Source organism: Eleutherodactylus coqui, chromosome 9 (assembly GCF_035609145.1).
Source record: "Eleutherodactylus coqui strain aEleCoq1 chromosome 9, aEleCoq1.hap1, whole genome shotgun sequence".
NCBI lineage: Eukaryota > Metazoa > Chordata > Amphibia > Anura > Eleutherodactylidae > Eleutherodactylus > Eleutherodactylus coqui.
In genome coordinates, this window is record NC_089845.1 from 79,180,508 (window position 1) to 79,204,680 (window position 24,173).

The 24,173-nt window shown below is 39.6% G+C and overlaps 1 protein-coding gene across 1 annotated transcript in view; it reads left to right on the forward strand.

Annotated features, from left to right (window-relative positions):
• DLGAP1 (DLG associated protein 1) overlaps positions 1-13,008 on the forward strand; it is a 232,579-nt gene extending 219,571 nt beyond the window's left edge. The window contains exon 10 of the mRNA XM_066579602.1: positions 12,802-13,008. Coding sequence (XP_066435699.1) covers positions 12,802-13,008 — 207 coding nt within the window. The remainder of the gene's footprint in view (positions 1-12,801) is intronic.
• The last annotated feature ends 11,165 nt before the right edge of the window (positions 13,009-24,173 follow it).

The following is a 24,173-nucleotide window of genomic DNA, read 5'->3' on the forward strand; positions in this document are numbered from 1 at the left end:
TTCTCATTCCTGACGGATTTTCCTTTAGCTTTGGCTTAGAAAATCCTTGAAAAATTGCCACAAAAACTGCAGCTTCGGGAAAAAAAATTAAATAAAACACCCCACATATGCACACCAGTTGCTAGTCACCTATATTTACAGGTATACCATATACATATGTTCATGAATCCACTGTCTTTTCTATTCGATTATTTTTAAGACCTGAATTTCGGTGTTGGTTTTCATTTTCTATCCATGTATCTGCCTTCCATACATTTGTATGTATCTCCTAAGCCTTTCATACATTTGTATGTATCTCCTAAGCCTTCCATACATTTGTATGTATCTCCTAAGCCTTGCATTTGTCTTGAATAGGTCTCTGTGAAGTAATTCCTTTTTATGATCCTGTTCTGTTTATGCTGCCACCATCCATAGCATCTACTCTGACATTGTTACGTCAGAACCTTCTGCCTAAAAGATCAACCGCACTCATTTACTTTAACTGACTGCTACGCAGGAACTCTGTCCCATTAAGTAAAATGAACTCATGATTGGAACATTCCTTTTTGACATAAGTGCCTATTTAAACATTTTGGGGTCTAAGTAGCCATTAGTGCACATAAATTGACAGGAAGCATATCATCATTCATATGTGCCTTTAACTTTAGATTTTAAGTGACATTTGTGAAAGTATCTAAGTACTGAATATAATGGCCCCCAGATAATACTTTAGTAAAACCTGAAATAAGAGTTAGAACATCATTGACTATATAAAACTTTTGTGCAATTTAAAAAAGACACATGTAAGAAAGTTGGAGAGATGGCAGTGACTTTCGTCGTCTTAAAGAGTTTTTCCGTGCTTATGAAAATAATGCAGAAAAGTACCTAAAATGATATTGGCCAACTATGTACTACACCTTGTTTTGATGCTGTCAGGGCTTACTGTGAGTGGGATTACCAATATGAAGGACTACAGCTTTACTCTCACAAAGACTACCTCAATTTACAGCTGCCTGCATGCCCATATATTATGAGATGTAAGGCAATTCTGTAATAACTCATTATCTTCACAATAAAAAACACCACCCTAATGAAACATTGCACTGCTGTTTCCATATTCACTGGACACTATTACCTGCTGCCCAGGATGTGAAACACAATCATTCCTGAGACAGAGAAAGGAGATAGCCAAGAACACGCTTTTGGCGTATGTTTGGCTATTGATTTGCAGGTTAGCATCCATGTCAAAAGATTCTTCCCTACTTAGGGCTTAGTCACACGGGCGCATTGGCGCCCGTGTTACTGCAGGAAGAAGACAGCGGCACTTCAGGACGGACGTCTCTCTGCAGTGCCGGAAGAAAGAACATGTGACTGGCTTCATTGACGGTCATGTGTTCTTTCATTGGCGCTGCGGGGAGTCGTCCGTCCTGAAATGCAGCCGTCTTCTTCCTGCAGTAAGGGCTCAGTCACACTTGCGTCAATGCACCCGTGTGACTAAGCCCTTAAGCTGGTTTCACATAGCCATTATAGGGTCAACTTGTATCTTCACGGAGTTCAGTTTAGTAAAACTGTGAGGTTCTGATATTGTAGCCATAATACAGATCCTAAAGTGCAGAAGAATTAATGCCATGTGAAATTGACTTAAGGTGTCATGGAGCGCTATAGACATTCGATGTACAGCTGTATGATGTCACCATAGTAAGCAATTCTAACAAGACAGGCAATGCCACATTTTTTTTACCCAGCAGATTCATGCAACATGTGCTTATGAATCCATTAAATTGAGAAGTATGTAATAGTTAGGCTCTAGTATAAAGGAATCCCAGGTCCAAAATTCCTGCTTTCGAATGGGTTCCAAATTCGTTCACCCCATACAACAACATGAACTCTAACCTGCTCCCGCCAGCTGTTGTTGACAGGGACGAGCTTTCGAAAACATGTTAACCTGATATCACCATTGTATTTGACAATGTGTTATTTTAATTATATTCTTGAAAACAAATAAATAAGAATTTGAAAAAAAAATTGACAAGTATGTAGAGATACAGTTGGGCCCTATAGACTTCTCACAGAAAAAGCAGAACTTAAATGAAAGGTAGCTTTTTTGCATGTTCTAAAAAGAAACACAATGGGAAGCAGAGAATAAAAACTGGAATGCTTACATGTTTCAAGCCAGGATTATGTGGATTGAAACCTGTAAGCATTCCTGTTTCAAATTCCATGCTTCCCATTATGCTGCCTTTTAAAAGATGCAATAAAAGCTACATTTTTATCAGAGTGTTGTAAGTCCTGCTTTTCCTGTGATCTCTTGGTTCTCTGCTGGAGCGAGTGTTTTCCAGCACTTTCTTATTTATTATGAGGACCAATTTAATCCTGTGGTAGTGAGCTGTTATTTATTTATATCTATTTGTGCACACTATAGACTTCTACAGCTGCAATATTACAGATATATAGACCTTACGGTATTCACAGAGCTATAAAATATCAATGTGCATGACACCTTAATATCAAGATTAGGAGAGCTTAACTTTAGTGCCTAGCAAAAGCGATAACTGTGATCCATGGGAAAAATAAAAAGCTAAATTATTAAAGTACTAATATCTGCTATTTAGTTTTGCTAATTGTAACGTTATGTGATAGATTGATGATAAATAGATTCCCCTTACATTTTAAATTTGGGGATTTTACAGCTTTACTGATCTAGTCTACTTAAGATCTGACAAGTGTGAGAAAGTTGGATATTAACAATTTGACATCCAGTGGCATCTTGTCCTTTGTGTTTTGTTCACGGCTTTATTCTGCTAAGTCAACTTTTTAAATCGAGCAATGATTTCTATAAACAGCCCCAGGCTAAAAGTTATACTTTTGTGTCACTGCTCTATACACTTGTAACCTCACAGTTGAACTAGCATGACCTTGTTTGGACACTTTCAAGTACATTTTCTGCTCCCTCCGTGACACTCGGGTGCCAGGATAATTGCTTTGCTGATATGATTTGCGTAGTAAACAATCCACATTGCTGATTTCTTACAGTACATAGTCATTGCTCCAATGTGTTACCATATATTCGACCCTTATTATTACACCTCTGAAAAATAGTTCTTTACTCCTCATATACAATTCTATCTCTGGATTTCAAAAGCACAGAGAAGTTTTAAACTGAATATAAAAGTAGTCACATAAAGTCACAATGTAGATAATTGCTTTAACCAACCAGTTATTAACAGTCTTTGTTTCCAAGTTATAGTGGTTGGTACAGATGTAGCAAAGCTTAACATGACTGTGATAACTTTCTGCAACATGTTATCTTAACAGGACAAAAGCCATTGTGAACCATTTGATAGGGCAAATAAATTGTGGCACAGAAAGTTATTCAAATGCATTAAGAGTCAAGGTAAATGTTGCTACATCTGTAATTACATTTTTATTATTTTTGTGTGTTAAAAGTTTAACTTGGTTAATACTGGTACCAAGTGCTAAGCCAAGGCAAAGCGACCAAAGCAATGCAAAATAGATCATTTCAATAATAATGGGGAATTAACATTTCCTACCATTGGCCGGAGACTCCATCAGCAGAATATGAGCTATTTATGTCCTATTTATTTTGGACTGCTCTTATATGGAATGGTATGATTCTGAGAGAATTCCCATTTAGGAATAGAGGAAATGCATCCAGGTCCCGGAGTTTTAGTTAAAGTATTGAAAAACTTTATTTGTTATCCATAAATTCAAATAAAACTTCACAAAAATATCCAAATGGCAAACCAATGGATTTCAAACACGCCTGGCATTCTTAATCATGGTATTTATTTGGGTTTATGGATTACAAATAGTTTTTTAATGCTTTAACTACAACTCTTGAAGCTGGATGTTTTTCCTCGATGTATATATAGTTGATCATGGTTGAAGTGGAGAGTATCAATCAGATGAGCTGGTTCCTGGTGTAATTTTATATGTTAATGCCAGCTATACACATTATAGCCTGGCACTCTGCCATACTACTAGTACACCCTGAGAAGCATGGTTAATACATCCATGTTTGCCATGGTTTTCTATTAGAGATGAGCGAGCGTACTCGGAAAAGCACTACTCGCTCGAGTAATTTGCTTTATCCGAGTATCGCTGTGCTCGTCCCTGAAGATTCGGGTGCCGACACGGAGCGGGGAGCTGCAGGGGAGAGCGGGGAGGAACGGAGGGGAGATCTTTCTCTACCTCTCTCCCGCCCGCTCTCCCCTGCTCCCCGCTGCGACTCACCTGTCAGCCGCAGCGGCACCCGAATCTTCAGACCCGAGCACAGCGATACTCGGATAAAGCCAATTACTCGAGCGAGTAGTGCTTTTCTGAGTACGCTCGCTCATCTCTATTTTCTATAGATCAGTGGCTACATTAAGACTGTTTAGATGGAAAATATCCCACCTGCACACAATCCAAACAACCTAATATCAAGCTACTTTGGTATTTCTGTATCCATAAAATACTGCAGGAAAAACTGCTATGTATCACCCCATTCTAAATAATGCTACATAGAAGGACTGTAGGTACAACACATAATGGTGGGTTTACATGGTGGGATGTTTTTTATGTAAGCCAACCAATTTCAATCTTTAATGTGAATAAACAGGGCAGCTCAACAAAGGAAATCATACAACGGACAAGCGCTGGCAAAGGGCTTTTGGTATCTACAAAAGCCAAAAAATATGGAATACAGACAAAGCTGCCATCTCTTTTAGGGCTACTGTCCATGGACGGATTTGCATTGCGGAGTATGGAGCGGAATTCCACCTCCGGACTCCGCAGCAAATCCAGCCCCATAGCATGCAATGTATAAAACGTGATTTCCTGCCCAGGAGTGGAAATCGATTGCGATTTTTCACTCGTGGAGAAGAAATCGCAGCATGCCGCGATTTTGTGCAGCCTACGCACGGCGGGCTTCCATTGAAGTCAGTGGAAGCTGGCCAGCCCGTGGCTATTCTGCAATCATCATTGTATGAATGATGTATCATTGTATCATCATTGCAGAATCGCCGCAGAAGCCGCGTCATCGCCATAGCGATGGCGCAGCTTCATCCGTACTGCGCATACGTGCCGGAGCGCATGCCGACACATCCGCAACACAGAGAAGAGACGTCGGACAGATAAGCTGGGGTCACCAGCTGGGCACTGGGTCGAACTCCGCTGCAGGAATCCCGCATGCGGGGTCCAACCCGCCCGTAGATAGAAGCCCTTAGGCGTCTTGTATATCAACAGAAATAGGCCAAATTTAAAAGGACAGTATATTTAATACGCTGGCATGTACTACATATAACAGTGAGTGAGATACAAAAATAATTATGCCATTGAAAGAAAACATGATGAAAAAATCAAAGTCAAACACTAATACAGAACATACACATCAATGAAATAACATGAACAGCGCTGTTAATAGGATCCAAGGTCGGGAGAAAAAGGAGAAAATTGAAAAATAATACTTGGAGCAGGGCCCTCACCACATGTTAAAGTGAAATTGGATTATATGAGTGGACTATAGGGATGGCTCAGGTCCACCCTCAACAGAATTCAACTGATGTGTAGAAGTAATGTGGAGATTCCGCTTCATGTTTTTCATCTAATATATATGCAATGCTTTTTAAATATGTAAGTTTGGGTGACCATGTCAATATATGATCATCGTTTTATCATTTTGTATTCATTTAGCATTTTATCGCATTTTTCATTTTTGGATTTTACTTAGTAACACCTTTTGGATTTCAGTCTGCTCCAGGCTTGGCTTTCTATATGGCTCAAGTTCTACTACAGCTCATTCATTTCAATGCACCACAAATAAGGCAAATAAACATGCTTTGTACATTTTCATCCTCATCAAACTATCCCCCTTATCAGAGATCTCCGTATTTATTTGCCTAAATAAATCCATATTCATCACAAACTGGCTTCTTTTCATCATTCTGAAAAATTTAAATTTGAGTGGTGCCTTGAAATAATGATATGTAATGTACCTATTAGAGATGAGCGAGCACGCTCGGATAAGTCAGTTACTCGAGCGAGCCTCGCTCTTCTCGAGTAACTGCATTCTTGTCCGAGCGTGCTCAGGCGGCAGCGGGGGATAGCGGGGGTTAGTGGGGGAGAGAGTGAGAGAGATCCCTGCCCCCCTCTCCCCCCCCGCTCACCCTTGCAGCCCCCCCCCCCCTACGAGCATGCTCGGACAAGAATGCAGTTACTCGAGAAGAGCGAGGCTCGCTCAAGTAACTGACTTATCCGAGTGTGCTCGCTCATCTCTAGTACCTATATATAGATGGTAGCGTATGGGTTATTAACTATAGGGAGAAGATTGTAAAACTATAGTCCATTATTAGAATTCAATTTCACTTCAACATGCAGAGAGGGCCCCATGGCAGGTATTGTTTTCATAATCTCCTAATTTTACTCTGGACCTTGGACCTTTTTAACAGCACTGTTTAGGTTTTATGTGATTTATTTGCATGTTCTTTATTACTGGTTATGTTTTCTTTTAGTGGAATCATTATTTTTTATAGTTCATTCATTATTATACAGTGTGTATTGAGTATGTACCAACTTATTAAAGGAGTTGTTGCATGAAAACAAGTTATCCCTTGTCCACAGGATATGGGATAACTTCCTGATTGGTTGGGGTCCAACTGCTCGTATCCCCACTGATCCCAGGAAGTAGGGTCCAGTGCATCCTGCAATGAAGGCAGCAACAGTTGCACCGCTGTTCCATGCATTCCACTGGGACTTCCGTTGATAGCTGAGTTCAAACTCTTGGCTATCTTTAGCATTCCCACTGAAATGAATGGAGCAGCAGTGTGCATATATGATCATTGATGTCTTGATTCGCTCGGGACCGGTGATGGTTTGACTGTTGGTGCCCCAACTAATCAGCAAGTTATCCCCGATCCAGTTTACTGCAGGGACTTTACTCTCAATCTCAAAGCAAATAGTGTTGGTGTTGCACATAGGAACCAATCGGATCATTTTTTAAATGAAAGCTGAATTTTGGTTACTGTGGGCAACATTGTCACGTTTCATAAATTTCAGTCCTCTCCAAATTATGACTCACTCTATCCCATAAACAATCCATGTAGATATACACAACAGTGTAAAGCCAGGAACAATACTATGCCTGATGTCACAAGATAAGTAATTGGATCTCATTACTGCACCATCTAGTTGTTGTGGGTTGCTGTTACTTGGTATCTAGCTTACTTGCTTAAGGTGGGTCAATACTGTTTACACTCAGTGAACCTGTTAGATTACAACACTGTGTTATTTAAAGCTGGGTTAGTTACACTCTGTTTTATTAGCGCACTCATCTGTGCATACACGGATTGGCTTGCTGCCTTATTCTTGCACTCTTTTATTATGGTATTGCATTAAATTGAGTTCTAGCTCATGTCTGCCAACAATATGCATATAGCATTGATTTATTTTAATAGAAGCCAAGCAGCTTTTACTGTCTCCTCAGCGCAAACTGCTGAATGATGTCATTTAATTAACCTTGTTTGACTGTTGCGAAGCCATAGCTGCTTTATATTTAATAGAAATCAGGAAAACCATACATCTGTATTTACTTACACACCATCAAACATATGTAATTTGAAGTTACGCACAATTCTTTCCAAAGTTTAGCATACTATTCTCTAATGCCAACAACCTCTAAAACACACAAAGCTGTGTTCAAGAAGAAAGGGATGTATGCAGAGACATGAAAAGGATTTTTGTCAAGGTAGCCATTTTGTATTAGATGCAGTAGTGACCGTTTGTAGAATACTTGAACAGAAGGGTTGATTTACCAGACAGAGAATAAATGAAGATTCTTCTCAAGGGTAAACTTCTTTATTTTACAAAACAAATGGCAGGGGTCACATTAAATTCACCGGGCCCCATAGTCAAACTCAGCATAGCGCAGCCCGAATCCTGTTCTCTGATGCTCATAATGTAATAAGAGCAGCAGAAGGGAAGAGGAGTCAAGCTCCACACAGAGACATAAGTATGAGTTTGGGGGGGCCTGACGAGTTCGTAGTTGGTCATCTGGTGGGACAAGGACAGTGTCATTCATCTCCAGGACCCCTGCCCTATGGGCCCTACAGCAGTTCTGTGGTTAGCTGCCTTTGATGGTACACCATTAAGGCCTTAGTCAGACGGGCGTTTTTAGCCGCGATTTGCGCATGCGTCCGGCGATTTTATAAAACCATTGCTTTGAAATGGTATCGGACACATGAGCGCTTTTTATGCGCTCGTCCGATAAATTATAGAACAGAAATCGCAGCTCGCACCTATCTGTGATCTGCGATTCCTGTTCTCTTCTCTATATGCGCTCAATGGGGCCGGCGGAAGCAGCGCGACCCCATTGAGAGCATATACTAGACAAATCATTCTCCTCTGCCACAGCTGTAACAGCTGTGGCAGAGAAGAATGATGTTTGCCCATTGAATTCAATGGAGCCGGCAATACAGCCGGCTCCATTGAAAGCAATGGGCTGCCGGCGATCGCGGGATGAATTTTCGGGAAGGGCTTAAATATATAAGCCCTTCCCTGCAATTCATCCAGAAATGTGTAAAAATAAAAAAAATATATATACTCACCTTGTCCCGGCAGACGGAGTTCAGCTGCGGCCAGCGGCAGTTCTCCTGAACTGCTCTCTGTAGTATTCAGCAGCCGGGGATTTAAAATCCCCGCCTGCTGAATGAGCTGCCTCTGATTGGTCACAGCCTGACCAATCAGAGGCAGCTCTCACTCACACCCATTCATGAATTAATGAATGAGTGTGAGTGAGAGCTGCCTCTGATTGGCTCAGCGCAGGGACCAATCAGGGGCAGCTCTCACTCACACCCATTTATGAATTCATGAATGGGTGTGAGTGAGAGCTGCCTCTGATTGGTCAGTATATATATATATTTTTTTTTTACACATTTCTGGATGAATTGCAGGGAAGGACTTATATATTTAAGCCCTTCCCGAAAATTCATCCCGCGATTGCCCGCAGCGCATTGCTTTCAATGGAGCCGGCTGTATTGCCGGCTCCATTGAATTCAATGCGCTGGACAGCTCCGGCCCGTTTCTAATGAAACGCGGCTAGGAGTAGTATTTTTCGGGCGATTTTTCGGCCCCAGTCATGCGCATCCGTCATGCGATCCACAAATCGCGGGACAAAACGCCCGTGTGACTAAGGTCTTACTCTGAGAATTCAGAGTCTATAGAGCCACTGTTTATTAAGTCAATTAGTGAAAATAATTTATAGTTAATCACGTTGCTTCCTCCTCAACAGCACAAAGGGCAAGAAAACAGTTCTTTAATATGAAATTTTGCCAACAAAAAACATTATTGATCTTCCTGGACCTCTATAGGGCTATGTTACATTCCCCTTTGGTTATTTAACCTCTTCTATCGCCAAAATATGCCCCTTATAGAGCATTTGAAAACTGCATAAATAGCTAGACAAACACTCATACCTATTGCATTTTTAAAGTAACACATCTATATTTATTAAGAATCCATAACATTTCTTGGGACATCAATTCTTATCAGTCATGTAACACACTGCTCTTTATAGCCAGTGCTATTCACTACTACATACTAGAAGAGCTCCTGATATTTTGAATGTACTTTTTGACCTAAATCAACTGACATTTTGCCTGGCAACAACCCTAGAACACACTGTTGCCATTATTTGATAGATGTCTTGTGAATAAATGACCTTCACAAGCAATACCTGTAAAAAAGGAACGTTACTTACAATATCCTACATTAATCATCAGGAAAACTTCTGAAAGTTCTACTGGCAAGCATAATGAGTCAATGGTTACTCTTCAATGTTTGACTATAATACAATAAAGGTCATTTTGTCCATATATATATACTTTCCAAACAATCTAAAGATTATTACTGGATGACTCCACAATGACTAGATCCATATAATCTGTGTAACATTTCAGAAAGTTAAATCATGAAATAAGCAGTGATATTCTGTATAGGTCAAGCGAAAGGATTAGTTAGTATCCCTCAAACATGTAGTTACAGAATAGTGGATATGACATCTGTATTGTAACAGCAATATCATGTTTCCATTTGGTGATTGATGACAATGCTGAAATGTGTGACAAAATAAAGTATTACAGTGATCAGTTACCTCCAATTAATTGCATACAAATAAAGCCTTTTAATGTCTTTCCGATATTGTTATGTTTCCTGCTGTTCAGCTTTTTTATCTGATTTTGTGTTCTAATATTGTTTACTGCTCAGAAGAGCTGGCTACTTTTCCCTCTTCGTCTGGAGATATTTCTTACTATAAACTTAGGCTGACCATACACAGAAGATATAGATTGGCCAAACACGCCAATTTCTGCAAGACTAGCCGATCATCTAATGTGTATGGCAGTGTCCCTCATCAGAAAAGATAAGGATCAGGTAGTTGGATTTAAACTGCCTGATTCTTTTGTTCTCGGGAAATAAGCCAGAGGTGTCTAGCAGCAACTTTCTCACTTAATTTTACATGACTTCAAGCCGAATGTGAATGTGTATGAGGGGATTGGGAAAGATAGCTGTTGGATGAACAAGCATTCATCCAACAGTTATTTCATGTGTATGGATAGCTTAAAACTAATCATACAATTGTACATAGTCCATCAAGAAATCAAGTAATAATGTCTGTAGTTCATGAACATCTTCTGCCTCCTTCTTCTTTTATGTAAAATCTTCTCATCTCCCACTGTGGCAGACTTGACATGAACATATATTACATGGTTGCTCATTAAGTTGCATTTCCTATGTAGTGGCCACTGGGGAGGAAATGGGCCATGGCAGCAGATCATCAGGGATTGAAGAAGCCAGACCCTTGGTGATTAGTTGATTGCCAGAGTTGCTTTATTTTAAGACAAGGTTGTCCAGATAAGTGTTTATTTGGTGCCATGCAGTTTTGGTTTTTTTTAAACACATTGTAAAATAACATGATTATGCTGTTTCCAAAGTGGTGACAGACTCAATTCTCCTATATGATGTCATATGTAGTTAGCAATGTATAAGTAGTGTATAAATTAATGGTTTTTAGGAAAACTTTACATATGAGCCATGTATATCATACAGTGAATGCTACTCAGCTGGATTCAAGTAACGCTGTCTCTGTGAAGTAAAAGGAAATGGACAGAAGGCTTAGGCCGAATCCACACAGCCGGTTCAGATTTTGCATGCAGGATCCTGCAACTGAATCCCGCAGCGGAATCCAACCCTGCGCCTGACCAGGGACCCCTGCGTACCTGTCCTGATCTGTATTGCGGATGTGCCGGCCGGCACATGTGCAGTATGGATTATGCCACGCCATCGCTAGGCGATGACGCGGATTCCGCAGCCCGTCCGTAGCCGACACTGTGGACAGATTCCATTGATGTCAATGGAAGCCGTCCACGTATAAACCGTGCTGGAATAGGGCATGCTGTGCTTTTCCCTCCACGAGCGGAGAATCAGAATTGATTTCTGCTCATGGACATGAAAAAATAATTTTCCATAGCATGTCTATGGGCAGTATTTTTTTGCAAAATTCGGAGGTGGACGCCAGCTCCAGATTCGGCAATGTAAATACGCCCGTGTGCATTGGGCCTTAATGAGACACAAGATCTAGATGTTGATCCTAACATGTTCTCTTACACTAGTGTTTCATGGCCCCTATTCTTAGATCATATTCAGTGATGATCACGATGTAGTAATGATGGCCAATATGGTCTGCATTTCTATTCAATAAAACATGATTATATGTATACAGCCTAAAGTCATATGTTGTAAAAATAAACTTAAAGAGGACCTTTCATGAAATAAATACTGCATAGCTCTCAACATAGTCAATGTGTCAAGTAGACGGTCCTCAACGCTTACTGTCAATGGATAACGTTGACTCGATTGATGGTCTGATGTTACCCATTCACATTGAGTGGTGGGGACCAGCCACCATTTGACACATTGACAGCGCCAGACCTAAAAGCCCATTTGGATAAAGAGAGGTGCGTATGAAAAGAAAATGGAAATCGAGTCAGTAGGGCTGTGGTTGCAGAGCCATTCAGCCAGGCCAGCATACCTTATCCTATAACAGGTCCTCTTCAAACAGCATTCAGTGGTGGAGGAAGATTCCATACAGAATACTAGTAAAGATGCAATTACAATGAACACATACATAATCCTGGGTGGAACCATGAAAACCAGAATAAACACAATACTGCAGAATTTTATAAAGTTTTTTTGTTACAAAGTGACTTTTTAAAAAAGATTAGAGCCCCTTTAAGTATAATATGTGTATATATTATAGGTATTACAGAACCTTTTATTTTTCAACAGTTAGAAATGTTGTGTCATTTAAAGGGGTTGTCCAGTTGTAAACTATTGATGGCCTATCCTCAAGGTAGGTTGTTAATAGTAGATTTGTGGGTGAACGTTGCCTAATACCTCCGCTATTCAGCTGTTCACTGGGCACGTGTGCTCGTGTACTTTCTGCAGGAAGCAGACAGATCCTTTCCCACTGCAATGAACCAGCTTGGTATTGCAGTCCAAGGTCCCATTCATTTCAAGGGAAACTTAGCCTGCAATACCAAGTCAGGCCACTGCAGTGGGAACAAAGCTGTCTGTTTCCTGCAGAAATCAGCTCAGTGCACAACCACACTGGGCTATGGACACCTGCCGATCTACTATTGATGATCTATCCTGAGAATAGACCATCAATATTTTACAATTGGCCAACCCCTTTAATTGGTAACTATCTTATGTTTCAATTAGCTTGTATGGAGAATCTGTATAATGCAATGAACCTTCTGCTTTAATCAGGAGAGAAGGGTCCCTCCTCCCGTGCCAAAGAAGCCATCGAAAGGTCAGGCCCCACTGGTCCGGGACAGATCTCTGGAAAGCCAGCGACATGAGGCCCGGAAGCGGCTGATGTCTGCAAAGCGTGCTGCGTCTGTCCGACAGAATTCAGCTACCGAGAGTGCGGATAGCATTGAGATCTACATCCCAGAGGCTCAAACCAGGCTATGAAGCCATCACAAGCAACACTGGGGGGATATTATATATCTATATATATTTATGACACAAAGTTACATATATAATATATCCTCTAGTTTGGTTTGGAAACACAATCATGTGTATATGTTATTTTGTATTTTTCTTCTCTTTCTATACTCTCTCTTTTACTTCAGTCATTTCCACCTAGCTGTCATGATGTCCCTCTTTCAGATTGTGCTGTAAGCAGTCAGTTCTCTGAGGCTATGATCCTGCATCTCCCCCTCTCACTCATTTTACCATGATGATAATCTATAGTCACACGTCATTTCAACTTTCAACTGGACCTTCTTTTATTTTACATGCCTAAAATAAAGGAAGAATAACTCCTTTGTATAGAATTCCTCATTGTGCCCTGTTTTATTTATCTTTTGTCTAGAGCTACAGTAGTCTGTAATCTAGTGTACAGCAATAGAAAATTGTAGGGTATACAGTACTGTGGACTCTGATGTCTTCCTATTCTAAATGTGAAAAGCATGGGCTCGAATTCCCAACTTCTTTTTTATGTAGAGCAGATGGAGCACTTTATTGTAGGCCACAGATGCACCTCTCCCAAAAGGCAACAGGTGACAGAGGAGAATACTTGTACTTCCAAGGGACAGGCGGGCAGGTAACAGATCTGTTCACACTAAATGACTTTCACACTTGCCTGCATGATACACTATGAAACGTGCTTATGCTATTTCAACAGTGCACTTAAACAAATGAGTTCACAGTGAAAAAAAAAAAAAGATGTATACAGATTTGTTTGTAATTGAAGATCAAATGTTTAGATTCCAAGTCAGATTATTTTGAAGGGAAGGCAATAATGTGGAAAGTTAGAATAAAGATTAACCCTTTCCAATCCACTGTCTGACGTCTGAAGACATTATGATTTAAGGCTGTACAGCTCCCATGTTGGAAGACGTCTATCGGGGTTCTCTTACTGTGTATTGCCAGCCTCTCTGCTGTCGGAGCCCATCCAATGTGTCACCTCATGCAGTACTGGCTTTAGCCAGCAGATGGTGCCGTTGTATAAAGGCAGAAAAAGAGTAAGCCCCCCTAGGAAAACCAGGATACAAATTGGATTGGAAAGGGTTAAAAGACTAAAATGAGCGCTCCATGTTGAACTTTAGTGACAAGCATGGATTGCGATGAAGGTCCAGAAACTGTCCCTCCTTAAAGGGTTTTGCCACTTTTATTCTGCTCTGCCATGAGATGAGTGTCCGCAATAGTAAATTTACGCATATAGACTTTTCAAAGATCAAATCCTGTATTGTCTTCTAGAAACCCGGCAGTAATATACCTAAGTGTGCGGGTGCAACATCTTAACTTTTTTTTTTTTGGAAGCACACTTTGTGGGTTAGCCGATCTGGATCAGTCCACCCCACAAGTTACTAGAGAGCACAGTGACTGCAGTAAGGCATTTTGATTGGTTGCATAGACTCATATTGCTATTGAAACCGGAGCAGAAGAAAGGCTTCAATACACTGTACAATTTATTTGCAGGACAATCTGAGTTATTTCTAACTGTAAGGGCACCCCTTTTTATTATTATCAGTAGTAGTAGTAAAAGGCCTTATTGCCAGAAGACCTCTGCGAGATTTATATGGGATACTATGGGAAACAAACTGCCTTGGAAATATTGTACAGCTACAGTATCTAGAAGACTAGACACCTACCGTTATTCTTATGGAAGGAAGAGTATATCAAAGGCCTAGCTGGAAAGCAACAATGTTGCTGACTGCGATGAAGTTTGGTTTTAGATGATACTCCATTTAATATATTTAGTTGTAGGCTATTTTCATATGTTCAGGGTTCTGTGACTCAACCCTCATCAAATCACTGGTATTCCACATCCAATGTAAGTAAATCCCCCATTCATCTGCAAGTCGTAATGAGTGCACTGCGGATTGTAAAATCTACAGCATGCTCAGTATTCCACTTGGAAAAAAATATATAGATTTGGCCCATTGAATAACAATAATAACAATCTTTATTTGTATAGCGCCAGCTTATTCCGCAGCGCTTTCGTGCTAATCCTTGTGTGGATTAGCTAGTACGTCTGGGGCAGAAATCTGAGTGTAAGGGCTTAAACAGATGGCCGTGTTTTTGTCATGTTGTGATGAAACGAAACCATTGATGTCAATGGTTTCGTTTGGACTAGTGGGATTCTCGCTAGGACTTGCCCTATCATTCTTGCATGTTGTCTTTCTACGTTCGAGAAAAGATAGGGCAAGAACTAGCGCCCTGAAGCTGCCCTAAGCATCATATTTCTGCTCCCAGATTCTTTGAAAAATACACATCCAATTTACCCATGGCAAACCCTGAGAGTATGAACATAGCCATACACCCAAAGTACCACATAGAAGCATTGCTTACATCCGCATATATCAACAAGTCATATTCCATTACTGTTTAGTTTATCAAATACAATAACTTAATAAAAGAAAGAAAGAACTACATTATTGTTTTCTTAAACTTTTTGGGAGAATTTTTAAATTGTTTTTCTTCTATTTTTGTACATATTATGCTAGGTGCCTGTGTCTACAGTAGTCCAGTAATAGATAATGTTGTAATATATATATATATAATGATGCACTTTACCTTAATATGGTCAGAGAACAGGAGCTCAGGAGAAATAACCACGCTGTGATCTTCATCATCAGAGTTTGCTTTCAGACCTAGCATTGTACTAGAATTTGAGCACATAGTATTAATCCATGATTCAATTGTACAAAAGACGAAGAAGTGATAATCAGGCTAATGTATAGTAATGCACAAATAAAAGTGCAAACTAGGTGCAATGTGTCATTTAAAACTGAGAATAGCTGATGCACATTTAAAGGGAATCTGTCACCTACTTTTATCCCTATAGGCTGTGTTTTATGGGCTAAAACTAGGTGACCCGCTGAGTCTGGGGATGTAAGCGTTATTCTTACCTCCCCTGTAATTCCCCCGATGACAGCACTGGAAGCCACCGCTCAATACATTGAGTGGCACTGCTAATTCTAATTTTATAATGGACAGACGACTTCTCACCAACCCTCAATGCCAGAGGCGTAACTTTAAGCTCCTGGGCCCCAATGCAAAACCTGTAGCGGGGCCCCCAATTATAATGCTTTACTCATAGTACTGGGCTCCCTATATGGAGAAGAGAGGCCTTATGGGCCCCCTAAGGCTCCTGGGCCCGGGTGCAACCGCATCCCCTGCATCCTCTTTAGTTACGCCCCTGCTCAATGCATTGACCATCCGTTTCCAGCACTGACAGCGGGGAAATGACAGGAAGGGTAAGTATAACACATCCTCGGGCTCAGAGGGTCACTACTTTTGGCCCATAAGCTTAGCTTCTAGGGCTACAAGTAGGTGACAGAGTCTCTTTAAAGATAAACATATGCCATATTTTCAATTTTCAAAATCCATGGCATCATTATAGACTTGAATCAGTCAGACTACATTCATTAGTTCCTACAGCTATGATATAGATAACATTTATAAGATAGCGCCTTTAAGAATAAAGCTTTTAAATCGCACTGATACACTACATAACGCAACTCTGTATTACCTAAACTGTAGACATCTACTCACTCTAATGATATCCAATATATTGAAACCTTTAGATATTATATATTTCAAATAGTATTTAGAAAAGTTGTAAATTATGTCTAGAAGTGCAGAAGAAATGTTATTGTAACAACACCAGCCGTTTCCTTAACTGGAGACTCATACTACAGCTTTCACTTGCATATGGAAATTATAAAACGGAGCAAAAAGTGCATAATTTCAACAAAAAAAAGTAGATTCTAAATATCAGTAATAGTAGATTATAAGTTCATCCCTATTATAATTTTGGTTAAAAAAAAACCAAAACATGAAAACAGGTAAATGTACAGATAGGTCACATTAGGATTGGACTTTGAACCTTTAGGTTGGATTAGTCACGATAGTCAATGGGACTCATTTATCAAAAGCAAAGGAGAAACTGGTCTTGTTGCCCATAGCAACTAGAGTTTCTTAAACAGCTTTGGAAAAAGGAAAGCTTTACCCTGATTGGTGTTGATGGGCTACAAGGCCAGTTTCTCTGTAGGGCAGTTTTGATAAATGAGGCTCGTATGATATTTAACCCCTTAACGATCAGCCTTGTTTGGAACTTTTTTTTATTTTTTTTTAATTATCACATTTTAAGGTCCATAACTTTTTCGTTTTTCCATCAATGTAGCTATATGGGGCTTTGTTTTTGCGGAATGTGATGTAATTTTCAATGTCACCGCTTTCAATACACTAATTACGTTTTTCTGACAGCAATGGTAAAACCAGCAATTTTGAGGCATACATTTTGCAGCGTTCACCATGTGGCATAAATAACATGTTACCTTTATTCTGCGGGTCAGTATGATTATGGCCATACCAAATATGTATAGTTTTTTATGTTTTAGTACTTTTGCACAGAAAAGACTTTAAGAAAAAGTAAGTTGTTTTTGTGTCACCGTATTTTGAGCGCCATAATATTTTAATAACCTTTTTTTTTTTTTGAAATCTACACAACTGTGTGAGAGCTTGAGTTTTTGCGGGATGAGTTCACATTTTCATTGGTACAATTTTGGCATGCACATGACTTTTTTATCGCTTTTTTTCTCCCATATTTTGGGAAGCAGGATGAGCGAACACAGCAATTCTAGCATTCATTTTTATTTTTTTACAGTGTTTACCATACGGGTTAAGTAATGTGGTAATTTAATAGTTCCGGTCATTACAGATGTGGCAATAACAATTATGTGTTATTTTTTGTTTTGTTTTTTTGACATAAGTAAGCATTTTTAATGGGGAAAAAGTTTTTTTCTTTTACTTTTTTAACAGATTTTTCAACATGTTAACATTTTTTTAAATCCCACTATTTTATTTTACAACTAGGGGATCCGATCGCTGATATAATATACTGCAATATACATGTATTGCAGTGTATTATGCATGTCAAATGCTCACAGGAATCCTATTAAGCCCTGCTTCCAGAAGGGTCTAATGGGCATACTAAGATGGCAGACCTGGGGCTATTAGCTTACTGGCTGCTATGACAACCCACCGCCACTCCACAATCACATCGCGGTGGAGAGCCTGAAGGTGCCAGTCACTCTGTCAAACCCCTTTGATGCTGCATCCACTATTGACCATTGCATCTTAGAGGCTAAACAGCTGAAAATGGATTTATCTTTGATCCAGGCCATTTCTGCTGGGCTTCCACAGTAATCATGCGGGAACAGCTCCTGGGCCCCTGTGAACACTATTTCATACATGTACATGAATCTCTGGCAAGTACACAGTACAGATAACATACATATGTCATTTTTTTAAATTTTACGTTAAGGGGTTAAATACAGTGGCCCTTATTTATAAAAAAAAAAATAATAGAAAATTTAACCTTATTGCCGAAGGCAACAAACGAGAGCTCAACTTTAATTTTTTTATACTACTCTAGAAAAAGAAAAGCTGCCCTGTCATTGATTGCTTTTTACAACCACACAACATTTTTTCTATCAGTTTTGAGAAATCAGGCCCAATGATCAGCCAAAAGTCACAAAATTGGAAAGCTGCATTACAGTGCAAATTCTTTTGCTACATGATTTTTGCTTATGTTCATTGGGCAAGATGCCATTACATGCAGACGTGCATAAGAATTGGGTAGAAAAGGACATTACTGGAATGCCACAGATTATGTACATTAGTTGTAAAAAAGTATTGCAATGTTGGGGTCCTTTTACACAGACAGACCATCAGCCCATGTAAATGAGCGCTGACTGACAGTAAGCATATCGGTCATTGCTTATTTATATTGTTCACACAGGCAGATGATCTACTGCATGGGGACGGACAATTGTGAAACCTCATACAGCCATCATTGGTCAACTGCACATCTTCACGTTTACCTGGAAAGATGTGCAGCCAGCCAGCAAGTACTTTAACCCTTTCCAATCCAATTTTGGATTCAGGGATTCCTAAAAGGTTTTCTCTTTTTGCTGTTATACAACAGTGCCATCTGCTGGCTAAAGCCAGTGTGTGTACGCCAGAGAGGCTCTGACAGCAGAATGGCTGGCAATAGACGGTAAGAATACCTCGTTGGATGTCTTCTGACATTGGAGCTGTACAAGCTTTAAATCAGAATGTAGGAAGACATCAGACAGTGGATTGGAAAGGGTTAATGCTCCAATAAAAGATATGATTAGCAAATGAACAAGTGTGTGCTCTTTCATCAGCTAATCATCTGTCCTTTTACATGGCCTGACCATGTGGCAAACATTCTTGCCTAGTAATTGGGCTATGTAAATGACCCTTTAGAAATGTTAAAGTTCATTTTGTTGGGGGCTAAAATGCTAATGAGAAACTTCTTTGCTTCATTTATGGTTGGATATCTATTAGCATTACACAGAATGGGTTGAGTTTTGCAGTGCAGGTCTAACTATTTTTATGTCCTATTAGTATTTTTAGTAAAATTCATCTGGCATATGTGCCCATGCCCAAAGATAATATAAAATTTAAACCAAAGTAACTTTCCAGATTTAATAAAAATTCGTTCCTTGTTAAAGGGATACGGTTGTGCACACCATAAAAAATATTGATACTCAGCAGTCCCTGTCAGATAACCACATGCAACTCTGAAATAACTACCTGCCCCTGAGCAGTAGGAAGTTAATATATTTGAAAAATATCGGGTTGAAACAATAAAACTACACATAGCAATAATGGAAACTAAACTGAGTATCATTTTTTACCATACATTTGGAAATATGTGTTCAATTGTAGGAAGTGGTTGTAATATAGATTGATGGTCTACTTAGGGTTCTTCACTTGTGGGCAGCCCCTTGTCAAACTTAGAAGACCTTAATCCACCTAAAACTTATTTGGCAAAGGGTTGTCTTAAAAGTTGGGTATCTAATAATGTTTTAATTTTTTTCCACTGTTTTTCTTCGAACCGTGACTTTTTTTTATTCCTGAAGGAATCCCACATAAATAGAAGAGTAGATATGAAAAGAGATTACAGGTACAAACTGCAAAATATCTCTACTAGAGATGAGCGAGCATACTCGAGAAGGCAAACTACTCGAGCGAGTAGTGCCTTATTTGAGTACCTGCCCGCTCGTCTCTAAAGATTCGGGTGCCGGCACGGGTGACAGGTGAGTTGCGGTGGTGAGCAGGGGGGAGCGGGGGGGAGAGAGGGAGAGAGATCTCCCCTCCGTTCCTCCCCGCTCTCCCCCGCCGCTCCCCGCCCCCTCCGGCAGCCGAATCTTTAGAGACGAGCGGGCAGGTACTCGAATAAGGCACTACTCGCTTGAGTAGTTTGCCTTATCAAGTATACTCGCTCATCTCTATTCTCTACATATTGCAAACTTTTGGAAAGGACAAGGGTGATATTTAAGGGTTATACTTCAGGTGCTTGCTTAAAGAAAGCCCATCATACACCTAGACCAATCAGCTAATATTAGGCTAACCTAGTATTGATAGGATTGAACCCATGTCATTCATTTGGAAGCCCTGACATGCATCAGCTATGTCACTGCATTCTCAGTTCAATTCACTGACTGATAGTCAATTGATTACACTGTGTTCACATAATGGCTTTCAGACAGTAAGTAGAGATTTTACTCTTTTAAGTTATTAAAATAATTAATGCGGTTGTATAATGTTCAATACAAAGTCCCTGTTTTTTTTCCCTTTTTTCCCCCCAAAACAATGACACTCTATAGGTTGTGTCTGGCCTTACAGCTCAGCCTCATCAACGTTTTTCCAGCCCACAGACTAGAGAAAGGATGTTTCTGAACAAAACAACAGAAACATTTTGCAAATTAACCCAATACCTTCATTTAGACCTTTTTCACATGGTTATATTACGGCTCCGTGTATGAGATTTATCTGATGCCAATTTTGGCAAAATTTTGAGAAAGTTTTCTCTGCATTCTTACAATAGGATCTAAGCCTGCTCACAATACAGCCTAGCCTTACCTAGTTTTTAGAGATATGCAACTAATCCCAATCAGATTGTCTAAACATTACATGAATTTTTGTTTTTCAGTACAAAAAGTACAAAGCAAATATAGTGGTTAAACTAAGTGTCATATGTACATATCAGCAGTACTTTTGACCTATCAATACATTAAAGTAATTGGTTGGTTTTGATTTGCAAAACTGTAGTCAAAGAAAGTAAGTGCACCGTTTCTGTATAATACTAAGATCTGCCTCCTCCTTCATATTCTCAGTCATTGTATCTCTTAATAAAATTTTCATATGCAATTGTGAAACCCAAATACAGCACGCTGAATAAATGCCAATAAGCCCAATGTGTTTGCATAAAAATGTAACTCACATCCAGTATCCCACCAAAGAGTCTCTGAAGTACTTTCATTACAAGTATCAGTTGCATTCACATGACATTATAGACAAATATAGTATAATATATACATACAGTACAAATTGGTGATCTGAGTTGTATTGAGTACTAAGAGTTGTTTAAAAATGGAGTATTATATTTTTTGCAGATGTTGCCATAACTCTGGACCTTTTTTGTAATGAGTGTTGATGAATAAAAATGAAATTTTTAATATTTAAATGGAAAAATGATTTATTTATATTTCACTTTCTTTTAACTGTATTGCCAATGTTTCAATGTGCACCTCTGAATTATATTTAAAATTGTGCTTCGATTCTTCTATTTTTTTTTTATTTTATTTTTTTCTTTTGTATTTGATTGCATAAAATAAAACCATATCTGGAATGTGACGAGTGTCATATCTGCATTCCCAGTTGTGATTTTAAAGTGTTTTTGTTTATTCCAATTAAAGTTTTAAAAACTGGAAGCATTTTGATAAACATGAAAGAGCATTTGTATGCTTTTATGGACTAGACCTTTCCTCAAGTCACCTTCCAAGTTTGGTGCGTGGACTGAACAATTGTAAATAAATTAATTAATGTTTCCCATCATGTAAAAAAAAATAGAAAAGCAAAAAAAGATGAAATGGAATAAAATTATTAATGCATTGATTGTAATGGTTGTGGGTGTTTTTAATAAAATAGTGATACCATAAATCAGCCAGCAAAAAAAAAACAAACTACCTACGGAGTGCAACGTGGGACAAGGCGTGCTGATTAAGGCCTCATGTCCACGGGCATGCTCGGTGGACTCCTGCAGCGGTTTCCACCCGAAACCAAAAATGTAATTATACTCACCTGTCCGGATGCTGCAGGTCTCCCCTCCGTCATGGCCGGATCTTCTTTCTTCTGCTCGGTGGAAGTGCTCAGCACGCCGGCAGAGTGCCACGTGCATGCACCGTGCATACTTTTGTTTTTTAAGTCTCCTGCTCCTCCTTGGATCCGGACTGCTTCCATTGACTTCAATGGGAGCCGTCCGTGTGGGAGATCCGCAGGAAAATGGAGCATGCTGTGATTTCTTCCCGTGTGTGCGATCTGCACACCGGGAAATAATCACATTTGCATGCATTTATTTACTCTGCGGATGCTAATGCATCCCTATGGGCTTCTGGAGCTGCGGATCTCCCACGCGGTAGACACGCGCGGACTTTATAATTAAAATCCGCATGTGGACTTGGGCCTAAGTCGATTAACGCTTATAAGAACTAAAACGATAATAAAGAGCACAGACATCAAATATGGAACAGATGGCTGTGATGTTTAATAAGGGTAATATAAATCAAGATACATTGGTCACAAATTTATAAGCACAGGTGTTCACTCATTCAGGCTACTAAGACTATGTTCACAGTTACATAGGAGGCGCTGTACAAAGCCTACTGTGCAGATCTGCACAAAATTTCAGATGAAACAATGCAGCATGCTGTGCTATAATGTCAGAGAAAATGAAAGATGGCACACCGGAGAAAACCTCATTAGAATAAGTTGGGTCTCTCAGGTGCTGCTGCCGGACCTGGAAATTACTCCATCATATTAACTTCTGCTGTCCACATTTATGTGTTATAGAGGAATGTAAAATCTTACAAAAAGGTGTAGTATTTTAACTCACACAATTTTTGGATCCTAACAGTGCTGCATGGGATGGACAAAAATATGGAAACATTGTACGAAATGCATGCCTTAAAATCGATCTCTACATGTCTTTTTGAAATAAAATTTATAATCCCATGTAATTTAACTGGACGTAATATGGCACAGATGCTGCCGGGCAGAAATGAACATCTGCTTGAGCAACAAGGTTCCACTGGTCAGGGGTTTGAGCCACTCAGCTACTGTTACCAGCTGTCTCCCAAAACCACCCAGAGCAGGGCAAGAGGTGAAGTGAACACAAATTTGTTGGGAAAGCTTTCAACCAAACAGGGGTCTAAAGTGCTAATGATTAAAATCCCATGCATTTTGTACGTTGTTTCCATATTTTTGTCCACCCCTCTAAGTATACTGTATAAAATTGCTTCTGCTACACTTAAAATGGAGAAACTGTAGAGGCAAAGCTCTAAGTACACTTAACAATTATGTTACTCTTACATTTTCATAATTACTTTTTTATAACTCCAGCCACACTAGCATCAACAGTATTAAAAAATTAAGTGAAAAAGAGTGAACATCTTTAAAACTCTCATTTTTATGGCTAGGACTCTAATGTGACTTTCTATAGTAGGACTGTCCAATGTAAAATGGGGTTCTCCAGTACATGTTTTCACAGTGTCATCTTATTCTTAAAGAATAAGAAGATTTTTCAATATAATTCTTGTAAAAATATACTCTCTCCCACCCTTTACTGCCCAGGCTACTTGGCCCTGCAGCAGTATTCAAGTCCATACAATTACCCACACAGTTTGTCCAGTTTACAGGACATATGTGACATGGCTGTAGTGGGGTGATACTTGGTCACAATGGGAAAGTCTCTCTGTGGCTGTCCCATACCTTGCACAAATATCAATGGGGTGTCATGTATAGACTTGAGCACTACAGCAATGTTTACATGATGCACTGGTAAATTCAGTTGTTGTTTTGACCCCTGCTGATAGCTAGAACAAAATATGAGTGGTGCTGTAACACAGTATTTGGTATATGTGAAAAAGCCCCAACAGGGTAAACAACCACAAGTACGTAGCTGACAACAGTCCGCTGCTTCACCAAGCACCTCAGGAAGGACAATAACCAATGCCCATGTAGAGGCGGGCCCA